We start from the raw sequence: 19495 nt of genomic DNA, 5'->3' as shown, positions 1-19495 counted from the left end.
AAACTTAAAAAAGTAATAAGAAACAACCTAATAAATTTTACTACTTTGTTTGTTAAAAGTTATGCAAGGTGTTGTGGTGCATGCAACATAAAAAACTAAGGCTTGTTGCATCAAACCTTGAAGAAATTTGTACTTTAGATAAGACACACTTTTCTTGAAACTGTTCTGATAATTTCTATTTCACTAGATAAAATAGGTAATATAAACTTTTCGGATGTGTTAAATTGTAGATTTATCAATTTCTGGATGGTAAAGGTAAAAAAAGTTCTTATTAAACAATAGAAATACGTAATGAAATAATTACTAAATGTTAAAAAAGTTTTGCCTATGATCAAACCAAAAGCGTGCTGTAAATTTTACGTTATTTTTTTCACGGGTTATTTCAAATTAAAATACACTTTGCAATCCGGATCTAGCCGCGGGCCGTATATTGCTGAAATTTTCTTTAAAACTTTCTCAATTTTTTACTGAAGCTTTATTTTAAATATTCTAAGTTTAAATACTGTTACATATTCAAGTTTACATAATTAATAATTTCTTATTAAGTACAAAAATTACAGTAAATCTATAATTAAAACCCTTCACTATTCGTATCATATAAAATTAGCAATAATTTTGATAGTTTGAACCCGCTACATATAGACTTGAAACGTGTAAAAAAGAATTGATAAATACTTCACATAAAAGTTAATTACATACATAAAATTGACACATAGATTTTTGACTTGTCGTAGAAACAGATTATACAGTTCAACGTATGACTAGTTTTCAAACAACTAAACCTATGCGTCCGATATTTTAAAATGTCTGCGAACTTTTAGATAACCACAACTTAAACATGGTCAATGAATATCATTACGTTCAAATTGCATTACAAAGGTCTAAACATGTACAACTTTTTACCACGCTACGATATTGAGATGTTTATGATTATAAGTTTGCTTACAGTTTTACACTCTAATTAAAAATAAATAAAAACAGTGTCGAAATAGAAAAGTATTAGAACTTAAAAGCAGAGCCTTGAGATAATAACTACGACTTGTTATTAAAAACTTATTTTATTCGTATATGATTATAAACATAACAAATGCAATAACTATTATGCTAGCTAAACAAATACTTGTAAAGATTAAAGACCTTATCTTCTTTTGCATCTAAACAAGTAATTATAAACAAATACCTTGTCATGGTAGATGTTTTCAACAACTGCTTTCAATTTGCTACGTGAAACTACAACAGACAATTTGTCGTCTACTAGCACATGATACTCATCTAAACATTCACTTTCTAATGGTGGTTTCCAACCTGTATGATTTAAGTGTTTAATTATAACAATGGAGTTGTTAATAAAACAATAATATGTAGTTAAATTTTGTGAAGCTTATATTTACACGTCTACATGTATCTATGTTGATAAATAATCATTGTTTGACATTGGCTTTAGTCAACAGAAACTCTAGGGTTTTTTTTATAAAAAAATCAACTTTAAAACGTTCAGTTTAATATGAACCGCTTGACTTATGTTTAAGTTTATTTTTCAGGTACAAGCCTTAAGAGAACTTAGGTTTTAAAGTTATATTTTTTCAACCAAGTTTGTCATAGCAAATAACTAGAAAGAGTTTTATGTTGAACGTATTTACATTTAATTGTACCTCCCATAAGGAACATTTTGTAGTCTGCGAATTCGACCGGCTATACCTCAAAAAATATTTTTTGTTATAAAACAGCTTGTGCCTGTCGTTAAAACTCAATAAAATAAGATCAAATTGTTAAAAGGTGATTAACCCTCCTATGCCCTTAAGTGTACTAGACTGTTGTTGATGGTGTTGCGGTTTAGTCTAGTGCTTATTGAATGGAAAAAATCTCAGCCTTGCTATTAACAGCCGAAATAACTTCTGGCAATTAAATTAGATAACTTTTCCAAAAAAAAAATAATTAAAATTAACAAAAATAACTAGTTTATAAATTTTATTCTAAAAGCTTCAGTATAAATAGAAGTCAGTATAAGTTAGTGATAAACATATAAAAGTAAATCAACTTTATGATTTAGTAAAACTTCTAATAAAAATAATGGAATACTTAAAATTTAAATGGAATTTCAGTAGCTTCAAAAATAAATAAAAAATATTTTTTGTAGCAATTTTTTTGCTGAAATAACTGCAATTTGCAGCTCATATAAAACATGAAGCGCTATGAATTTTGAAAATGATATAACATACGTTAGAAAATGCAAGCATAGAAGCATTTTGTACGATATGCCTGCATCATAATATGTCTGATGATACTTATATGTAAATCAATATTCGATCTACTGATATATACATATACAACTAACCTATGATAAGGCTGTGCGATAAAGTTCTTTCTACAGTCAAGTCAGTGGGGTGGGGTAGGGTTGAAACTATGTTGGATTGCTGGGAACTAAAATATTGTTTGTGATTATTTTATATGTTTACAATACTATTGATAGTAAACTTATTTTGATGGCATACATTTAATTCAGTATTAAATCTAATAAACTGACTTTAAAATATGACAATATGAAATCTATGAAAACAATAAGAAAAATATGTTTTTTAACCGGTTTAATCATTATAAAACACTTAAACATAAAAACTGCTTAAAATAAATGAAACTTTGACTCTAAACACATAATAAACTTGGTATAATTATTTTACATTTTTACTCTAAGACTATAAATAACTTTTATGTAATTGTTATTTTTCTTAGTTTAAGAAAATGCTAAACACATTATTAAAGTTTGTTTAGTATACTTACTAAATCTTTTTAAATAAACTCGAGTATAGTTTTAAACAAACTATAAGTATAATTATTAACGACAGGTCAAACATTTTTTCAAAACAGATACAAAAAATGCAATCATGTTTTAAAATCGAATTAAAGTTTAACAAACTTTCCACTGATCTTTTCAGAAGAACTTCGCGAAACTGAAGGCTTTTCTACAATAACTTCTGACGATTCTGATTGATCCAGGCTGTCTTTTTGACCTGAAAAAATTAAAAATCATTTTGTAAAGCAAGTTGTTTACAACTTAGAAATAACATAATTACATGAAATAACCTACTAGAAAAATTCTTAAACATTTTTACTGATGTTGTAAAACAATAAAATTAAAGGTTTTTAAAGATTTTCTTTTAGCTACAATTTAAGTTGAAGCTTGAAAAGATTAAGCTTGAATAGTGCACAGAAAAAGTTAAACATTTTTTTTTAGTAATGACTTCCTAAAAACCTTTGAACTTTCCTAATGTCCACTAGACATACTAACTAAAACCCACTATCTGGTTAAAAAAAAACTTCAAAAGTTGCAAAGTCTCTAAAATGTTATTATTTCCATGACACTTAAAAAAATTAAAAACAAAGCTAAAGTAAAGAGGACTAATGAATTTCTTGAATAGGTTAAAGCTTAAAACTTTCTAATTTACTATCCTATAAAATCCATAAAAGAATATAAGTTTAAATCCGTTTATTATTGTTACGTAATGGACTAATACAAATTTTATGTTTACTTGCTTTTACCAAACATCACTAAAAACACTACCTAATCATCAAATATTAATATACTATCTAGTACTTAAAATATATTTTATTGATTTTTATAAGAAACTTACTTCCACAACATATCTTTCGCAATTTTTAGTAAAAAATAAAACTTTGTAGCATTTAATTTATCAACTTTTAAATAAAGTAAATTTAATTTCTAAAATGTTACTACAAACACTTTTTTTTCATTATAAAGTTATTTATAAATCATTAAAAAGTCTAAAAAACAAGCTTATTAAGCATAAAAAAATTTCTGTTAATCTTTACACTTAAAAGTTGCTTAGCAGATGAAACTAGTTTAAGCAATGCTGACGGAAGTACTTAAATTACAAATTAAAAGTCAGCAATGTATTTTAGTAAAATTCACTGAAAAATTTAATCTATAGCTTTCTAAAACTAAATAAACAATTTATTTTTAAGAAAAACAACCTAAAGTAAAACTTTCAGATCATATACATTTGAATTTTTCAAATATATCAATTAAAAAACATTTTTTAAAAATTTAATTTTTGTACTAGAAAAATCTATGTAAAGATTGGATGAAATGTTTAAGAAGAAATTTTCAAAAAGAAATAAACTTAACTTTAAAATTAAATAAGTAGCTGACTTTAAATAAACTCTATATACTTCAAAGCAACAAAAGGTTTTGTGACACATCACAAAGGCAAGTTTACAAAATGAAAAAATCCAACAGATGCACAAAACAACCTCAAGCACAATTCAGCAGGAAAACAAACTTAATTATAATTTATCTGCAAAGCGGTGCAGAGAAAACCCAACTTCAAGATAATCTCGTATATCTGGGTCAAGTCGAGTTGTTGAAATCAACAAAAAAAATCAGTAATAAAAACATTATGTGCATTAGCGACACGCATACACAAGCATAACACCATGAAACACGGTGTGTTACACATAAAAGTATCGAGCATAGCTGGGGAATAACAAAATCGATACTTTCCACGGCAAACTCACACACACGATGAAAACTAATAACCATCGATGAATCGAGCGACTGCAGTATGAACGAGCGAAGTAAAAGTTGTACAATGGTGAACAAAAAGCAAGCGGTTGTTATGAGAGCCTGTTTACTGTGTGTGGCAACAAAGAATGTTGTTTTAGAATGCTTAGCAAATATTAACAGGTGATTTCTCTGATGTAGGCAAAACTTAAGCAATTGCAAAAGAAATTTCTTTGTGTTTTAACAGGTGTGGAAAATTAACAAACTAGATGTATTATCATTTGTAAGTGCAAATACATGTGAAATCATTTAATTTAAGTTGTTGAAGGTGAAATTATTTTTGCTGTATAGCAACAAAAAAGTGTTATTTTAAAGTTTTCAAAATTACAAATTGAATTTTCTTTTTCTTGCATTGATAAAATTTGAGCACCTCTGGCTATTTGAAAACGCTTTGTGCTTCAACAGGTGCGATAATACGAATAAAGTAGTCAGATGTTCATTAACAAATTAGAAAAACAGCTGTAGAAGCATTTGATAAAGTTGTTATAGGTGAAAATTATCAGATTTTTAATTTAATTTAACGTTGTCAAGCGTACTTTAAAGCAAAAACACAAATGTTGATATCAAATTTCATCATTATGAACTTTCTGAGCACATCAAGTTTGAATTTCCATCCGTGTACTTCAAACATGAAAACCGCATAAGACTTATCACCAAATCTCGTCTCCATTCCGCGGTGAGCATGACGTCATAATGCTTTTAATGCACCTTCAGATGTCTCAGAAAAAATGAACAAGATTTGATTGATTTTTCTTGAAACGGCGCTTTTTTGGATTATGATAACAGAAAAAAGTAATCAGATATTTTTGTTGACTTTTTGGTGTTTTGCCATTATTCTATGATTTGCTGCCAAAGCAGAGTAATGAAAACGGCTTTGAAAGTTTTCGTTTTTCTAACAAAATATATTTTTTTTTATTGCTTTTTTTTTTCTAGCTTAAGAACTATAACGAATTAAAACAATGTTTGAGGTCTGACTAGTAACATCCGTAGACATCATTTGCAAAACGAACTGAAACTTTTGTTTGTTTTTTTAACCTGCTTAGAAAATTAAACACACTTTGTAAAAATACAAACTACTTTTAAGAAAATGTAGTTGTTTATCTATAAAATAATAAATTAATTAGCTTCAAATATAAAGTAAGTTTAAAAAGTTTCAGTAATGTATTAATCTAAATCACAAATGTATTTTTTTCTTATAAATTAGTTTGTATAAGTATAGCTTATGTACATTTATTAACTAAAATACCTTTATTAGTAGCTATGAAAATTTGAAATAAAAAGTTTCGAAAAGATTAATTAAAGTAAGAATAAACATAAATAATAGTTTATACATAGTTTTACGCTACAAATCACAAGTAAAACAGTTCTTTTTACTGAAAAGTATAGCCATAACCAAAATTTAAAAATTATGGTAAATTAAGCAACCTACATACGAACAAAAACTCTATGTCAATGCCAAAACACCAATTAGGCTTTTTTCAAAGATAAACAAACTGTAGAATTTAATAACATTAAATTCTTAATACGCTCAAGTCTATTTCCATCCCCGTAAGTTAAATTTGCCGTGAAAGCTGAAAAGGCGGCCTGAAAATATTCTGCCAAGTATAAAAAAAAGTTGAAAATTTTCGAACTCACGGCGCGCATGAGGAAAATCGATATTAGCATGCTTCGGCTGATTTGAAAATAATTCACGGTATAACCAAAACACACTATACTACGAGCCATGCTTGCGTTATTGCTGCGTTATTTCAACTTGAAAAATGTTCGATGTTTTAAAATACATGTTTCATATGTGGATTTACATGTATGTTCCTTGTATGTTGTAGAAAAATATGTAATTTAGAATACTACAAAACTCAAGGTTTTTCAGGTTCAAATTAAAAGGTGCCTGTTTGTTTAAACAAAGTGCAACTTGATAAATTGTTTAATGTTACGTTTAAAAGCTTAAATGTTGATATTTATTATTTTGGTTAATATTGAATTTATTTTGTTATATGTTAATTTAGTATTTTAAAATTTTCAATATTATGAACTTTATATAGCATTTTTTTGTTTAACGAAGATAGTGTTAATTTTTAGAAACACTTTTCATCACATGTGCGCATTTTAAAGCTTCATGCAAAACTTATAACCAATATTAAAAAGAACACACGTAAACTTTAAAACTAAAAGTAAAACATATCGATTAAACCCTAATAATAAGAACAACAATAAAAACCGTATTTGATTGAAACTGCGTTGAGTTGTGAGCGAAGTTTGAAATTTTCGTCATCGCGTTTCCTGCAGTGTTCCTCCAATTGTAACACTTTTTTCTGGTTAATAAAATATTTAATCACAACTAACAGTACGATATTAAAAAAAATAAACTTCGATATAAGCTGTTTTTGTAATTTAGTTGTAATCTAAAAAGTTTTAAGTAATTCACTATTTTTAAAACAAAGAGGTAGTTCAAAATTTAACTTTGCAGCGATTAAAAAGCATGACAGTAAAATTCAAAATACAACTTACTGTCATTTTGATTTTAAAATTACTTTTTTAAACACAACATGTTATTTGAGTAAAAATACACAACAAATAAACATGACAATTTACTTGTAACTGCAGTAAAGTGTTGTTGTAAACATCATCCAATTCAATTGAGCTGTTGTTGTTATGCTGCATGCTTTTCTTCACTTCTTTGATGTTAACTGATGTTTCTAACTGATTTTTCAAGTCTCTACAGTATTTAATAACTTAAAACTTTTTTTAAGATACTGTTTTAAAACAAAATAAAAAGGATGTTGCAGGAAGAGCTTAAATAATTGAAAACAACAGGTTTTTTTAAACGAACACAATAAACTAGATTAAAGCATTAAATTAAAAACAAAAACATTCATAAGTTGAAGTAAAGTGTTAGTTTACTTTTTGTTTAGATCAACAAATTACATAAAAATTAAATAAAAAACAATCTTGCATTCACATAAAAAAATCACTACATTTAAAAGATTTTCTAAACCTTGAACCTTATAAATGTTACTGAAATAAAAAAATTTATTTGTAAAAACAGTTTTAATTATGATTTTGCTTATTAAAGGAATATAAACGATAGTTACTTTTAGGCAACAAAACTATTAATGTAAGTCGGAAATTTTATATTTTACTCTGCCATATTTATACAACCCTTTTGTATAAAAAATATATACCTAATGACTAATTTATTTAAAATTTAAAGTAGTATTTGCGAAAACACTATTCTGTACTAACTGTTCAAGTGAATTCATTAACTTTTTGAGGTAACAGAAAAAGACAAGAAAGTTTATAAAACTCTGAACCGCAATACTATATTATGGTAAAACTTAATTATCATATATATATATAACTTGAATACGACTGAAACATGCAATTCAAACTGTTTTAAAAAATACTTTAACCCACTCTAACATATGTTAAATGATTCTATGCAAATTTATCACCCATATAGGTAAGTCCTACTCTACATACAAGTAGTAATTAAAAGTTAATTATAACATCAATATATTTATATATCAAAATAATTTCTTTGTAGTGTGTAAGTCGGGTTGCCTTTTAATTTATTGTTTGAGCTAATTTCTTTAAATTTTAGAACTACTAAGATACATTACTAACGAACGAGATGACCATCTGAAACTCAATTAAATGCTATTAATTTTCCATGAAGAGTTTAGTTTATAATATTAGTAAATCTAATTAATCTAAAAAATTAAGTGTCAACAACTTTAGTACAGTAAATAAAGGTGTCCATCGACCCCCCCCCCCACCTATGACGTCATCAAGCGTCGCCCCTGGTTATAAACCAAAGGTATTGAGTACAACTAACGCGAGTTGGTTGTTGATTTGTTTATTTTTGCTCTTTTCCACCACAAAATGCTGGCAGGCCTGGTCCCTCTCGTCAATTGAAAGCTTCAGTTGGTCATGCACTAGGCTGTAGTCTTTTTGGAGCTGCATAATTGAAGATGAATGTTGATGAGTTTTAAAAAAATTGAAGACGAAAGAAAAAGTATTAGAAATATTTTCACCATGACTCAATATTCAAGTACTTATTTTATTACTCACGCAGATAGCATTTTTACTTTGTCGCTCGAATAACTCGTATATCTTTAAAAAAACAACATAAATCTTAGTTTCAATATAAATTAACCATAATTATTAAATATAGTGTAATATAAAATGTGATCGTTAAAAGTTTTAAACTAATTTATTTACAAAGTTAACTTTTTGAAGTTGTTTTGAAATATTTGAGTAATTTTTTGTCATGTTAAGTCACTTTTTTTTAAGTTTAACAAAAATTAAGCTACTTATGCTTATACTGAGACTTTTTACTATAATCAATAATAACGTACCAAAAATGAGAACGGTTCTAAATTGCACAAAGATAAAATAGCAAGAAAGCACAAAACTGCACGAAGCCAAATTTGCACAAAACCAAATTTGCACGAGGGAACAAAATTGCACGAAGACGAATTTGCACCAAGGGTCAATTTTGCACGAGTTACATTTTTGCACAAGAGTAAAAAAATACAGAAAACAAAACCAAAAAATTAAAAAAATAATAATAATAATTACTGACCGAGGGTAAAGGTTAGGGGTAACAATGATAATAAAAATGAAATCAAAAAAAAAAAAAAAAATTATATATAATTTTTTTTTATAAAAATCTACTAAAAAAAAAGCTACCGACCGAAGGTAAGAGGTAATATTGATGGTAAAATTAAATAAAAAATAAAAAATAAATAAAATAACTTACTGGCCGAGGGTAAGGTTTAGGGGTAACAGTGATAGTAAAACTAAAAGACAAAAAAAAATTAATAACCCGTGCAAAAGTATACTCGTGCAATTTTATACCCTCGTGCAAAAGTATCTTCGTGCAATTTTGTACACTCGTGCAATTTTGTACGCTCGTGCAATTTTGTACGCTCGTGCAATTTAGACAGCTACCCACCAAAAATATCTACATAAATATCAACATTTTCTATTAAGTAATAACAAACATTTAAAAAAACTATATAAAAATTAATAAATTTCAAAGTAGAACCAAGATCAAACTTGTATGTGTGCTGATTTTAGCTTGTTAAATTCTTCCTTCAGTTCAGCAGAGTTCAGATTTGTCTGCGCTAATTGTTCTTCCTGGAAGTAATAATTATTTCATTCAAACGAATCAATACGACTGTAAATGAAAAGCTCTGTATAAATAGTTAACTTGTATAGTTGTCACCAAACTTAGAAAAGTTTAAAGTCCTGTTTAACTGTATAAGTATTTTTGTTTAAATATTTCTTAATTTTATTCACAGTTGATATTCTAATTTGTTTATTGTAAAAGTAATATGTTTTATAGTGCTAACAGTTATAATAAAATTTAAAAATATTATATAGTGTAAAGTATAAAGCTACAAACTTATGTGTATAATGTATACTATCCAACAATATCTACGCTTTAGTCACAAAAAAACATAAACAACCTAACTAATTTTAAAGAAAATAATAACTTCTATTAATTTTTGGTAATAGTTATTTGAATTTCATTTCAACGTACACTTTACTACCAACAAGGCAGCCAGAATATTTTTAAAAACTCGATGACTTCTAGTTTAAACTTTTAAGCATAAGAATTTGTAAGAAAAAAAGACTTAATATTGAAAATATTTTGTCAAATATTTTGTGAAATACAAAGCCTTTCATATGATTATAAAAAACTAAAACAAAAAGACTTAATAATGCAAAAGCTAACATTTTGAATACTAATAAACATTACCACCCAGACAATTCATATTAATACCAAAATAAATTAAATACCACATTCGAGTATTGTACTATCATTTTACATCGTCTATTACGATTAAACCAAAGAATTCAGCTGAAATATCTTGTGGCTTGCAAAAAAAAAAGAAACAAAAAATAATGAAAAAAAAATCAAAATTAAAACAAAACGAACCAGTTGAAATATCTTGCCACTCGCTCCACTCAGCTCCTCCGCGAGCGCCTGCCGCTTGTCTTCGCTCGTCTTCAGACCGACCTGCAACTGATCCAACTTCGACAACTTCTCCTCCTGAGACCTACTCTTCTTCTCTGACGTCTGCAGGTCCCTCCTCAGATTCTTGTTCGCCTCCTCGAGGATCTTCTGGCGGGCGGTGGTGGGAGTAGAGAGCGATCTTATGATCACCTAAAAGTTTTTATTTGCAACTTTTTATAATCACCTGCGAGTTTTATTTGGAATTTTTTATAATTATATGGAAGTTTTATTTGGAACTTTTTATAATTACCTGCGAGTTTTATTTGGAATTTTTTTTATATAACGTTTAATTAAAAGTAAAGAGGTTTGTGACTAGATTTGAGAATATTTTGAAAATTGCTTTTTTTTATTGTGATATTCAGTTAATTGTGCCTGATTTTTTTTTTTTGATCGAGAGCGATCTTATAATTACCGGGAAGTTTTTTTAATAAATAAAAATGCGTCTGATGTGCAATAAATGTGTTAAATGAAATTCTAATTTTTACACTTTGTATTAAATAGTTGCAAACAATTGTTATTAAATGATTATCACACTTTTTTATGAGGTTTATTGTAAAAAAAAAGAATTTTACTATTACCTGGAGATTTATTATTAGGAGTTTTTTTGGGTATAATACTTTGTTTAATGTAAAGGAGCTTTTAACTACTATTAAAGAATGCTCAAGAAATTTAAAAAAATCTATATTATTATACCAAATTATGTAAACCTGGACAAAAATTACTTTTATATTAATTACTTATGTTGTATAAGGTTTGTTCTGATAACAAGATGTCTTATAACTGCTAAGAAGTGTTTACTTTAGAAATTCTTAACTATTGTGATATTAAAAACATATTACGCGAGGAGTACTAAAATGTTTAATTTTATGTAAATTTTTATTATTTGGATTTAGTCTTACAGTCTCCAGGAACTTGAATGGAGTATGAAAAAGCACTTTTAATCAAAAGTTAATTACAGTTTAGATAAATGCTACTTAGTTATAATTTAAATTTTTATAAAATCACATACATTTTTTTGTTCATGTGTGTTTATACAAAATAGTCATTTTAATACTTAAAAATGTACAAAAAATAAGACTGTATGGGAAGTTTACAATCTATAAACTCAACTCGGAAGTTTGAAAAAATAGAAAAGCAGCTAAAAGTAATAAAAGAACATATGCTTATTGATGTAACTAAACTATGAAAAATTTGTTTTTGATATACTTTCTTATATTTTCAGCAAATTCAATACTTTTCATCAACTTTATAATGTATTACAAAGTGTCTTTGTTTAAATAATTGCTTTATACTAAAAACTGAAAACAAAGAAAGACAGGATATTAAAAAATAATTATTAGTTTCCATGATAAGAACGATTAATATTCTCTTATTGTACTTTAAGTTTTATTCATATATAAAGGTATTTCTTAAATCCGTTTAAAATTTTGCATTAAAAAATCATTAGAATTATTTTAACGTATTTTAAGAAAGACATTTAAATGCTCAAAATGTTAAAAAAATTAAAAAATTAAATTTTCGACTTATAAAAATTTCTAAAAATAGCTTGATAAAAAATTACTTTTACAACTTCCGTAAATAGCCTTTAATTATACATTTGAACTTAAGAGCTGCTGTTGAAATGAAACTGATTTAAATTTGTTTTGAAGTTGTTTTATAATCTCGTAGAAAATAAAAATATTTCTATACAGAAAAGCTTAGTAATTTTTGAGGTAATTCATCAGATAGAGCTACTATTTTTCTACTCGATTATGATTTTTATAGTTACTTTAAATTAGTCATATTATGATAAACAAATAACTATCTATTATAACAAGTTATAAACTCACAAAGTTTACTTTCGAGGAACGAATGACAGTTATTTGTGATTTTGAAAGAATATAACAAAAAAACTTTTAAAAAAAATAAATAAAGATTTTAAAGTAAAAACTTCAAATCTGTAATTAAGGTTGTAATTACGCGGCATTCGATTGAAGGGGAATAGACAAATAAAACAAAAATTATTTATACCCTAACTTTCAAATGTGGTTAGTTTTTAACTCTGTAACAAACAATTCATTAAAAAACTTAAAACTTCACCTGAATATCAAAAAAAAACAATTACTTAGATACTCTCAGATAAAAAAAAAACTGAGTTTAAATGAAGTTAATTCAACTGATATCAACAACTTTTAGCAAAAAAGAAGTTACATGAAACTTCGTATAACACTTTGTAAGACTTTAAATAAACCGCAACAAATAAAAATTAGTATTATTAACAGTTTAAACAAAAGTTTACTGGAAAACTGCAACAAAACTTTTTTTTCTTTCTTATTTTTGTGCGATTCAACCAATTCTTGTACAATGTTTTGGGCACAGAACACACAAACACTGCAAACACTGTGTTGCAAAGACTGAAAACCCATGCAATTTGATCAATTTAAGCCGAGAAGAAAAAAAATTGAAACAAGGTTAATGGTATGTGGAAGATCAATAATTTTTATTTATTTACCCATTTTGTTCTCTGCCGCCCATATGTTCGCAAAAACACGCACTTGAGCTAGTATAAAAAACAAAAAAACTGTTTTTTTTTCAATGATCTTCTCAATTTCAAAGACTCAGTTATAATTTTTTTTTTTTGATAAATGTTTATTTTCAAGACCTTCAAAATTTCAAAGCTTAAACTAAAAAAAAATAAAAATTATATTTTTTTATAAAAAACGTAATATTGTTTAAAGACCTTGTAACTTCAAGTTTTTAAACACAAAAGATAAAACAATGCTTTTTCTGAAATTGTTTATTAATTTAAAAATCTTATAATTTTCAAAAATTACATGTAAATAAACAGCACTATCAACAAACTTCATCTATATAACAGCTTTAGTGTCCGTCTTCCTAAATTTAGCTACACAATTCAATTATTTTTTTATAATAAGAGCTAATCATTATTAAATGACTTTTAATAGTTTAAACTCCATAGTTTAATGAACCACTCTGTCTTGTAACACTAACCATGTAAACAAAAATACTTAGTACCTTTTGTTTACAACTTGGTAACTTTTGATGATTAGTAAATAGGTTATAAAACAAGATCTATTAAACAAAGATACTTTATACCTGCTGGTTGTCACATTACCTTATACACTAAAAGTATAAAAAGTTGGTTTACATGCAAAAAACTTCAACCTTGATGAAACTAAACGCGTAATGCTTCTACCCTACATGCAAAAAATAAAACCACACACACGTTAAAATAGATATATATACATACACCACGTGTTATCATGTGAAAAAAGGGTCTTTTACGTTTATGCGCGCAAGTATCTCGCATGGCCAGCAGGTTAATGCAATTTCGAATGGACTGCTTTGTAACGAGCATTGATTTTGAGTTAAAAGCGATTCGGAGCCGCTTATGACAGTTTGTGCAAACGCCAATTCGAACGACGTTTCACAATTGTAGTTTTGACGAGTCGATTTTTGATTTTAGAACAAAAATGTGAAACACTTCAAAATGCTAAATCGCAAAAAAAAAAGAAAAAGTTTGAAGTTTGAAACGAGCCGGTGATCTTTTTAAGTGGTAACAACGGTGAAACTGACATATCAAATAGTTTTTATAGATACCTGATGACAATAAAGTTAACAAAACACTCACAGTTTGTTTGAAACTTCTTTTCGATTTTTTTATTAAAAACTAAGTTGAAATATGAAACAGAAAAGACTGCTTATAAAACGTATGTTGTATACTTGATTGTTTTATTAATTATCTTTTATTATTTAACACTTCTTCAGTTAATGTATTGTTTTACATGTTATTAAGAAAAAAAACAAAAAACAGAAAGAAAAAAACAAACTATTATTTTATGTTTTACTTGAATACAACTATTTAACAACAGTTGAAATAAAAGACAATGAATTTCATCTTTGTGTAATTCATAATTACAAACAAAAAAATTAAGTTCAACCAAAAAAAAATAAAAGTGACAACAAATATACTTGCTAATTTAATCCATGATAATAACACAAAACGCCTTTTCAGCAACAAAAGCCTAAAATAAAGCAGCTTTTTTGTCAATACAACAAAGCGCTGAATACACAGTGACGACATGGTTTGAATGTAAAGGGCGCTCGATACAAATAAATATTGATTCTTTTGTCGATATAAATACATTGCGATTTATTCCGACGCCCGGTTTAATCGATAAGTCTGCTGCTGGGAATTTTTTTTGTACGTTTGTGATACCTTCACACAAAAGAGTGTAAACAAAAAAAAATTATTCTTATTGTTTGCACAAATAACAATAAAAGCAATGGTGTTGTATAAACTTTTGTTTTGAAATAACTTTCATCAGTTATTATACGTATATTGATTGCGTCAGTTTAAATACTTGAATATAACAATTCAAAAAAAAAGTTATCGAAACAAACAAACATAACTTTTAATTAAGTTTTTATATAGTGAACAGGTGTACCTTGTGCAGTGCATAATAATATATATTGTGGTTAATGACTGTAAAAATAATTTCTTCAAAAAACTTGTTGGATATGACGTGCACAAAGAACTTGTTTTTTTTTACTTAACAACAAATCAATAAGGCAATTCAAAAACCTTATCATTAGGCTGTACCTTAAAAGAAGAAAGAAACAAGTTGTTTACATAGAAACAAAATAACACATAATAATAAACAATATGATAATACCTTGTTGTTAGATTTAGCCACCAGTTTTTCCAACCTCAGTCTCTCCCTCTCTCGAATGTGAGAGAGTTCGTCCACGTCAGTGACTCCAGAGTCCATTCCCAGCTGGAACAAATATTAAAAGTTCATTCTTAATTAGAGTATGAAATTACAAGCAAGTTTGAGACATTGTGGGAAAATTTTACTGTAAAAAAATTAACTGAGAGTCAAGTTTATACAATTTTTACTTCAGTATACTTATGTCTTCTTAAAAGTGTTTCTTTTACTACTTTTGTTAAAATGTTTGTACTCAACTAATTTGTAATAAATAAAATTAAAAATAGTGCTATACTAAACTCAACCAGATTTTGAATAAAAATATATAAAATTTAACAATCTACTTAACTATAACTTTACTCTACTTTTCTTGTTTAAAGATAATAAGTTTATCAGATAAACTACATTATTTAAATGAGTGAATAGCTAGACGTGAAACTACAAGCCTATAAAATATATATAGCTAAAAAACACTATCTTATCATTTTAAAATATTAACTTTTCTTAAACATTAAAAAATAAATTTTAAAAATTATAAACTTTGTATAATAAATTAAATAGAAAAGATTTACTTCATAACTTAAATAGCTTTGAATTGAGAAAAGGTAATTGTTTAAGAAAATACTTGAAAAACTATAATATAAAAATAAATACAAATAAATTTTTTAAATATATTTTTAAAATATAACTAAAACTTTTCTTCAAACCATCTTTGAGTTCTTGTCTTTCTAATGAAGATACATGCTCGAAAAAATAGACCACAATTTTTTTTTCCAACATTTAATTTATTAAAGTAAAGTTGTAAAATGTAAAAACAGACACATACATAAAACAACTTACTTCATTATACTTGAGATCTAGGCTTTAAAAATTTATAAAAAAAACTCTAAAAAAGTATTACAAAAACAAAAATAGTGTTAATCAGAAACTTAGTTCAATAAAATAAAATTGTACGATTTAAACACTAAAAACTCACTTCAGTATACTTTAGCTCCCTTGTCTTTTCAACCCGCTCCTGAAGCTCTTTGACCTGGCAGTCTTTGGTCTCCAGCTGCTCCTTCAATTCGCCTATCTCCTGCTGAAACTTTTCAGTTTTGCTCGCTGCAGAAGCTTTATGCGCCTCAATCTCCTTCTTCCTTTTGCCAAGGCTCGCTCTCAGAGCAGTTATGTTTTGGGCTTTCTGTGCATGGTTTTTGTTTATGGGAATCAATAATAACAATTTTTTGGAATTTTCAGTAAAATGTCATGCCTTGTTGAATGTCATTTTTGAGTGAAAGCATTTTGAATTGACAAGTTTTAGCATTTAGCTTGTTTCATAATGATGACTAGCTTCAAAAAAAACAGAAATTATGATACAAACTAAAACCACGAAACCTTGATGTTTTTTTGATGGAGGTCTTTGGCTTTAGTTGCCATTTTTTCTGCAATTTCTGCCAGCTCATTGTTTTTTCTCTTCATCTCATTCAACTTTTCGTCTTTTTTTGCTGAGTAGCTTGATTTCTGAATGTCAATAGTTAGAATTAATAGTTTAGAAAATTAATAAATAACTTAAAAATATTTTCAATATAAAAAAATAAACCACATCAAAACCAATAGATTTTTATTTTAAAGAACATTTGTAGTGGGTATATTAACTTACCATTTTAAAACAAAACTTTACCTGTTAAATTTATTAATGTTTTCTTATAGCTATTAGACAAGTGTAAGTATATACATCACTATTAAACTAAAGCTAGTATTTTTTTTTTAAGTTGACCATGTTTACATTTTCATTAAGTAAGCAAGATACAACGTTATAAAAAACACAATTTTTATTCAAATTCTATAATAGACAGTTATGTTCCTTGAAAAAAAAACATATTTATAACTGTAGATATACACTTAACAATTTATCACTACCAACTATGTGAACGTTTTCAGTGGCGAGAGCTTGGCAAGTCTGCTGAAGTTCAGCAATTTTCCTTTCGAGTTCGTTTGCCCCAAGAGATGTGCAAACACTGACCTCGTTCATTGAAAACTCTACAAAATTTGTGGCAAAGTAATAAACATTTTGAAAAAAGGAAAAATATAAACTTCAATGATGATTGGTGTGTATTAAGTTTTTTATGATAATTTTAAATATTAAAGAGTATAAACTTGCTTTGTGTGCAAGACAAATTCCATTGGGTTAAATTTAAATAGAGAAAACTTTTAAATCAGTTTGTGCTTAAGTAAAAATACATTTTCAATCAAGTTATTGTACCTAAGATTTTTACATATTATAAAACTAGTCAATGAAACTTTATAGTCGTGAAACATCTAAAAAGAGTAATAACGATACTTTTAAACAGCAATTTGTTGTAGATTCAAAACAGGCTCACTCTTTTATATTTCAAAAAGCATTAAAATTGCAACTGAAGATTAGTAATGTTTACATTAACTCACTTCTAAAAAAAAATACTTACACAAAAATGTTTATAACAAATGGACTAAAACAACAACAAACTCGATAGAGTGTCGCTTGAAGAGCTGACGTCGTCTTGCAAATTTCCTTTTGATTTTGCAGCAGTCATCTGCAGGTACTTGTCAGAAATTCCAGTGTTAAATGAGTCTAGTGAGCTGAAAAAGAAAAAGAACTACAAAAAACATGTTTTATTTAACTGATGAGTTATTCCCATCAAACTTATCAATGTATGAATTCTGAAAAAAACTTTTGTGAACTAAGTTTTTATCTCTATTTAAGCTGATAAATTTACTTGTTTTGCTTTAACACCAGAACTAAAATGTTAAAATAACTTAACTAGCTTTTTCAAGTATTATCATTTCATGATTTATTTTATTTATAAACTAATGTCAACATTGAATTTCGCTTCTATAAAGTAAAAAAAAACAACTTTATGTTACTGAGCTACTGATTGCAATGCAAAGCTCATAAAAGATCTAATTTATTTACAAAAAATGTTTATGCTTTGTGTGGGAGAGAAAAGTAAAAATCAAAACTTACTTATAACAGTTTTATATAATTAAACTTTTGAGATATTTATAGTCTAAAAAAAAGTTATTTTAGAAAAAAAAAATCAGATAAGTATTTAACTGTCATCTTTTTTACAAAAATTAAATCTTAATTATTGATATATTGCATGTCAAGTTCATTGGCTTATGTAGATACTAATCTAATTTAAAAAATATATATAAAGTTTTTAGTATTTTTTATCTTTTACGTCACAACATTTTATATAGAACAAATTAAGTTTAACATTTCCAATAAAAATTTTGCAAACAAATATCAACTTTTTTCTTAACAAAATATGGCATTTACAAGTGTACATATCAAAACTAGCTATTAAAATAAACAAGAACATCTTAAAATTCAAATATTTTCATAAAACTATAAGTAAACTAACTTTTAAAGTTTTTTTTTGTACTCAAATATATCTTATTATCTCCATCAGTAAACTGTTTTGCTTTAAAGTTTTTATGGTAAACTGCAATCACTGCATGAAAAACTTAAATTTTAAAAACTCTGTAAAAGGAATTAATTGTTTTTCTAATCTTAAACTTGTGTAATACTTTGTTACATTATTTACTCACAGATCATTGTTGTTGATGGTGGAGTTGTTGTTATGGCTGTCTGTGCTCTGGCTATCTTCATCCATTTCAATAATTTAATTTCAATAAAACATCATCTATGATAATTTTCTGAAAAAAAATTAATCTAAGTGAAATTTAAAAAACATGAAAAATATGTATGGGTATTATTAAAAATGACAAATATTGAAATTTCCCTAAGTAACAAAGTGTTGTACTCACTAAGGTAGGGGTAGGCAATTTTTTTGAGAATATTGTTTAACTTGGTTTAAAAAACTTATTTTTGGCCATAAATATGAAAAAAAAGTGTATTTAGGAACAAATAAGTATTAAGAAAGGTTGCACTAACTAAAAAAAAGTTTTTTGAAACAAATTTTTTATACTACTTAAAAAAATGTATGTGTTTAAAAAAGTAGAAATTGGATACAAATTCAGTGCAATTTTGTAAAGTAATATTTGTCATAACACACTTTTTAATTAATTATAGAGGACAAAAAAGATCTTCAAGCATAACTAATAAACTTTTTAAAACATTGTCAGCTCCTACACAAGAGTTTACTAAGCTTTGTCCCATATAGCTGTCTTTTTTGTCAAATTTTTATTCAAACTTTTGCT

At 26.6% G+C, this 19495-nt stretch overlaps 1 protein-coding gene across 1 annotated transcript in view; it reads right to left on the bottom strand.

The window, feature by feature from the left end:
• The window catches only part of LOC145843151 (uncharacterized), a 29221-nt gene extending 10273 nt beyond the window's left edge, over nt 1-18948 (bottom strand). Inside the window, exons 1-14 of the mRNA XM_082950612.1 lie at nt 18884-18948; nt 17799-17911; nt 17217-17332; nt 16688-16813; nt 16290-16493; nt 15281-15382; nt 10527-10754; nt 9641-9721; nt 8415-8536; nt 7172-7295; nt 6798-6891; nt 2915-3008; nt 2336-2421; nt 1181-1305 (exon numbers count right to left, since the gene is read on the bottom strand). Coding sequence (XP_082806738.1) covers nt 1181-1305; nt 2336-2421; nt 2915-3008; nt 6798-6891; nt 7172-7295; nt 8415-8536; nt 9641-9721; nt 10527-10754; nt 15281-15382; nt 16290-16493; nt 16688-16813; nt 17217-17332; nt 17799-17911; nt 18884-18948 — 1680 coding nt within the window. The remainder of the gene's footprint in view (nt 1-1180; nt 1306-2335; nt 2422-2914; nt 3009-6797; nt 6892-7171; nt 7296-8414; nt 8537-9640; nt 9722-10526; nt 10755-15280; nt 15383-16289; nt 16494-16687; nt 16814-17216; nt 17333-17798; nt 17912-18883) is intronic.
• Nucleotides 18949-19495: the final 547 nt, after the last annotated feature.

The sequence above is a fragment of the Thalia democratica genome, chromosome 8 (genome assembly GCF_965202585.1).
Source record: "Thalia democratica chromosome 8, ktThaDemo2.hap1.1, whole genome shotgun sequence".
In the NCBI taxonomy this organism is placed as follows: Eukaryota; Metazoa; Chordata; class Thaliacea; order Salpida; family Salpidae; genus Thalia; species Thalia democratica.
This window is presented reverse-complemented; position numbering and strand designations above follow the sequence as displayed.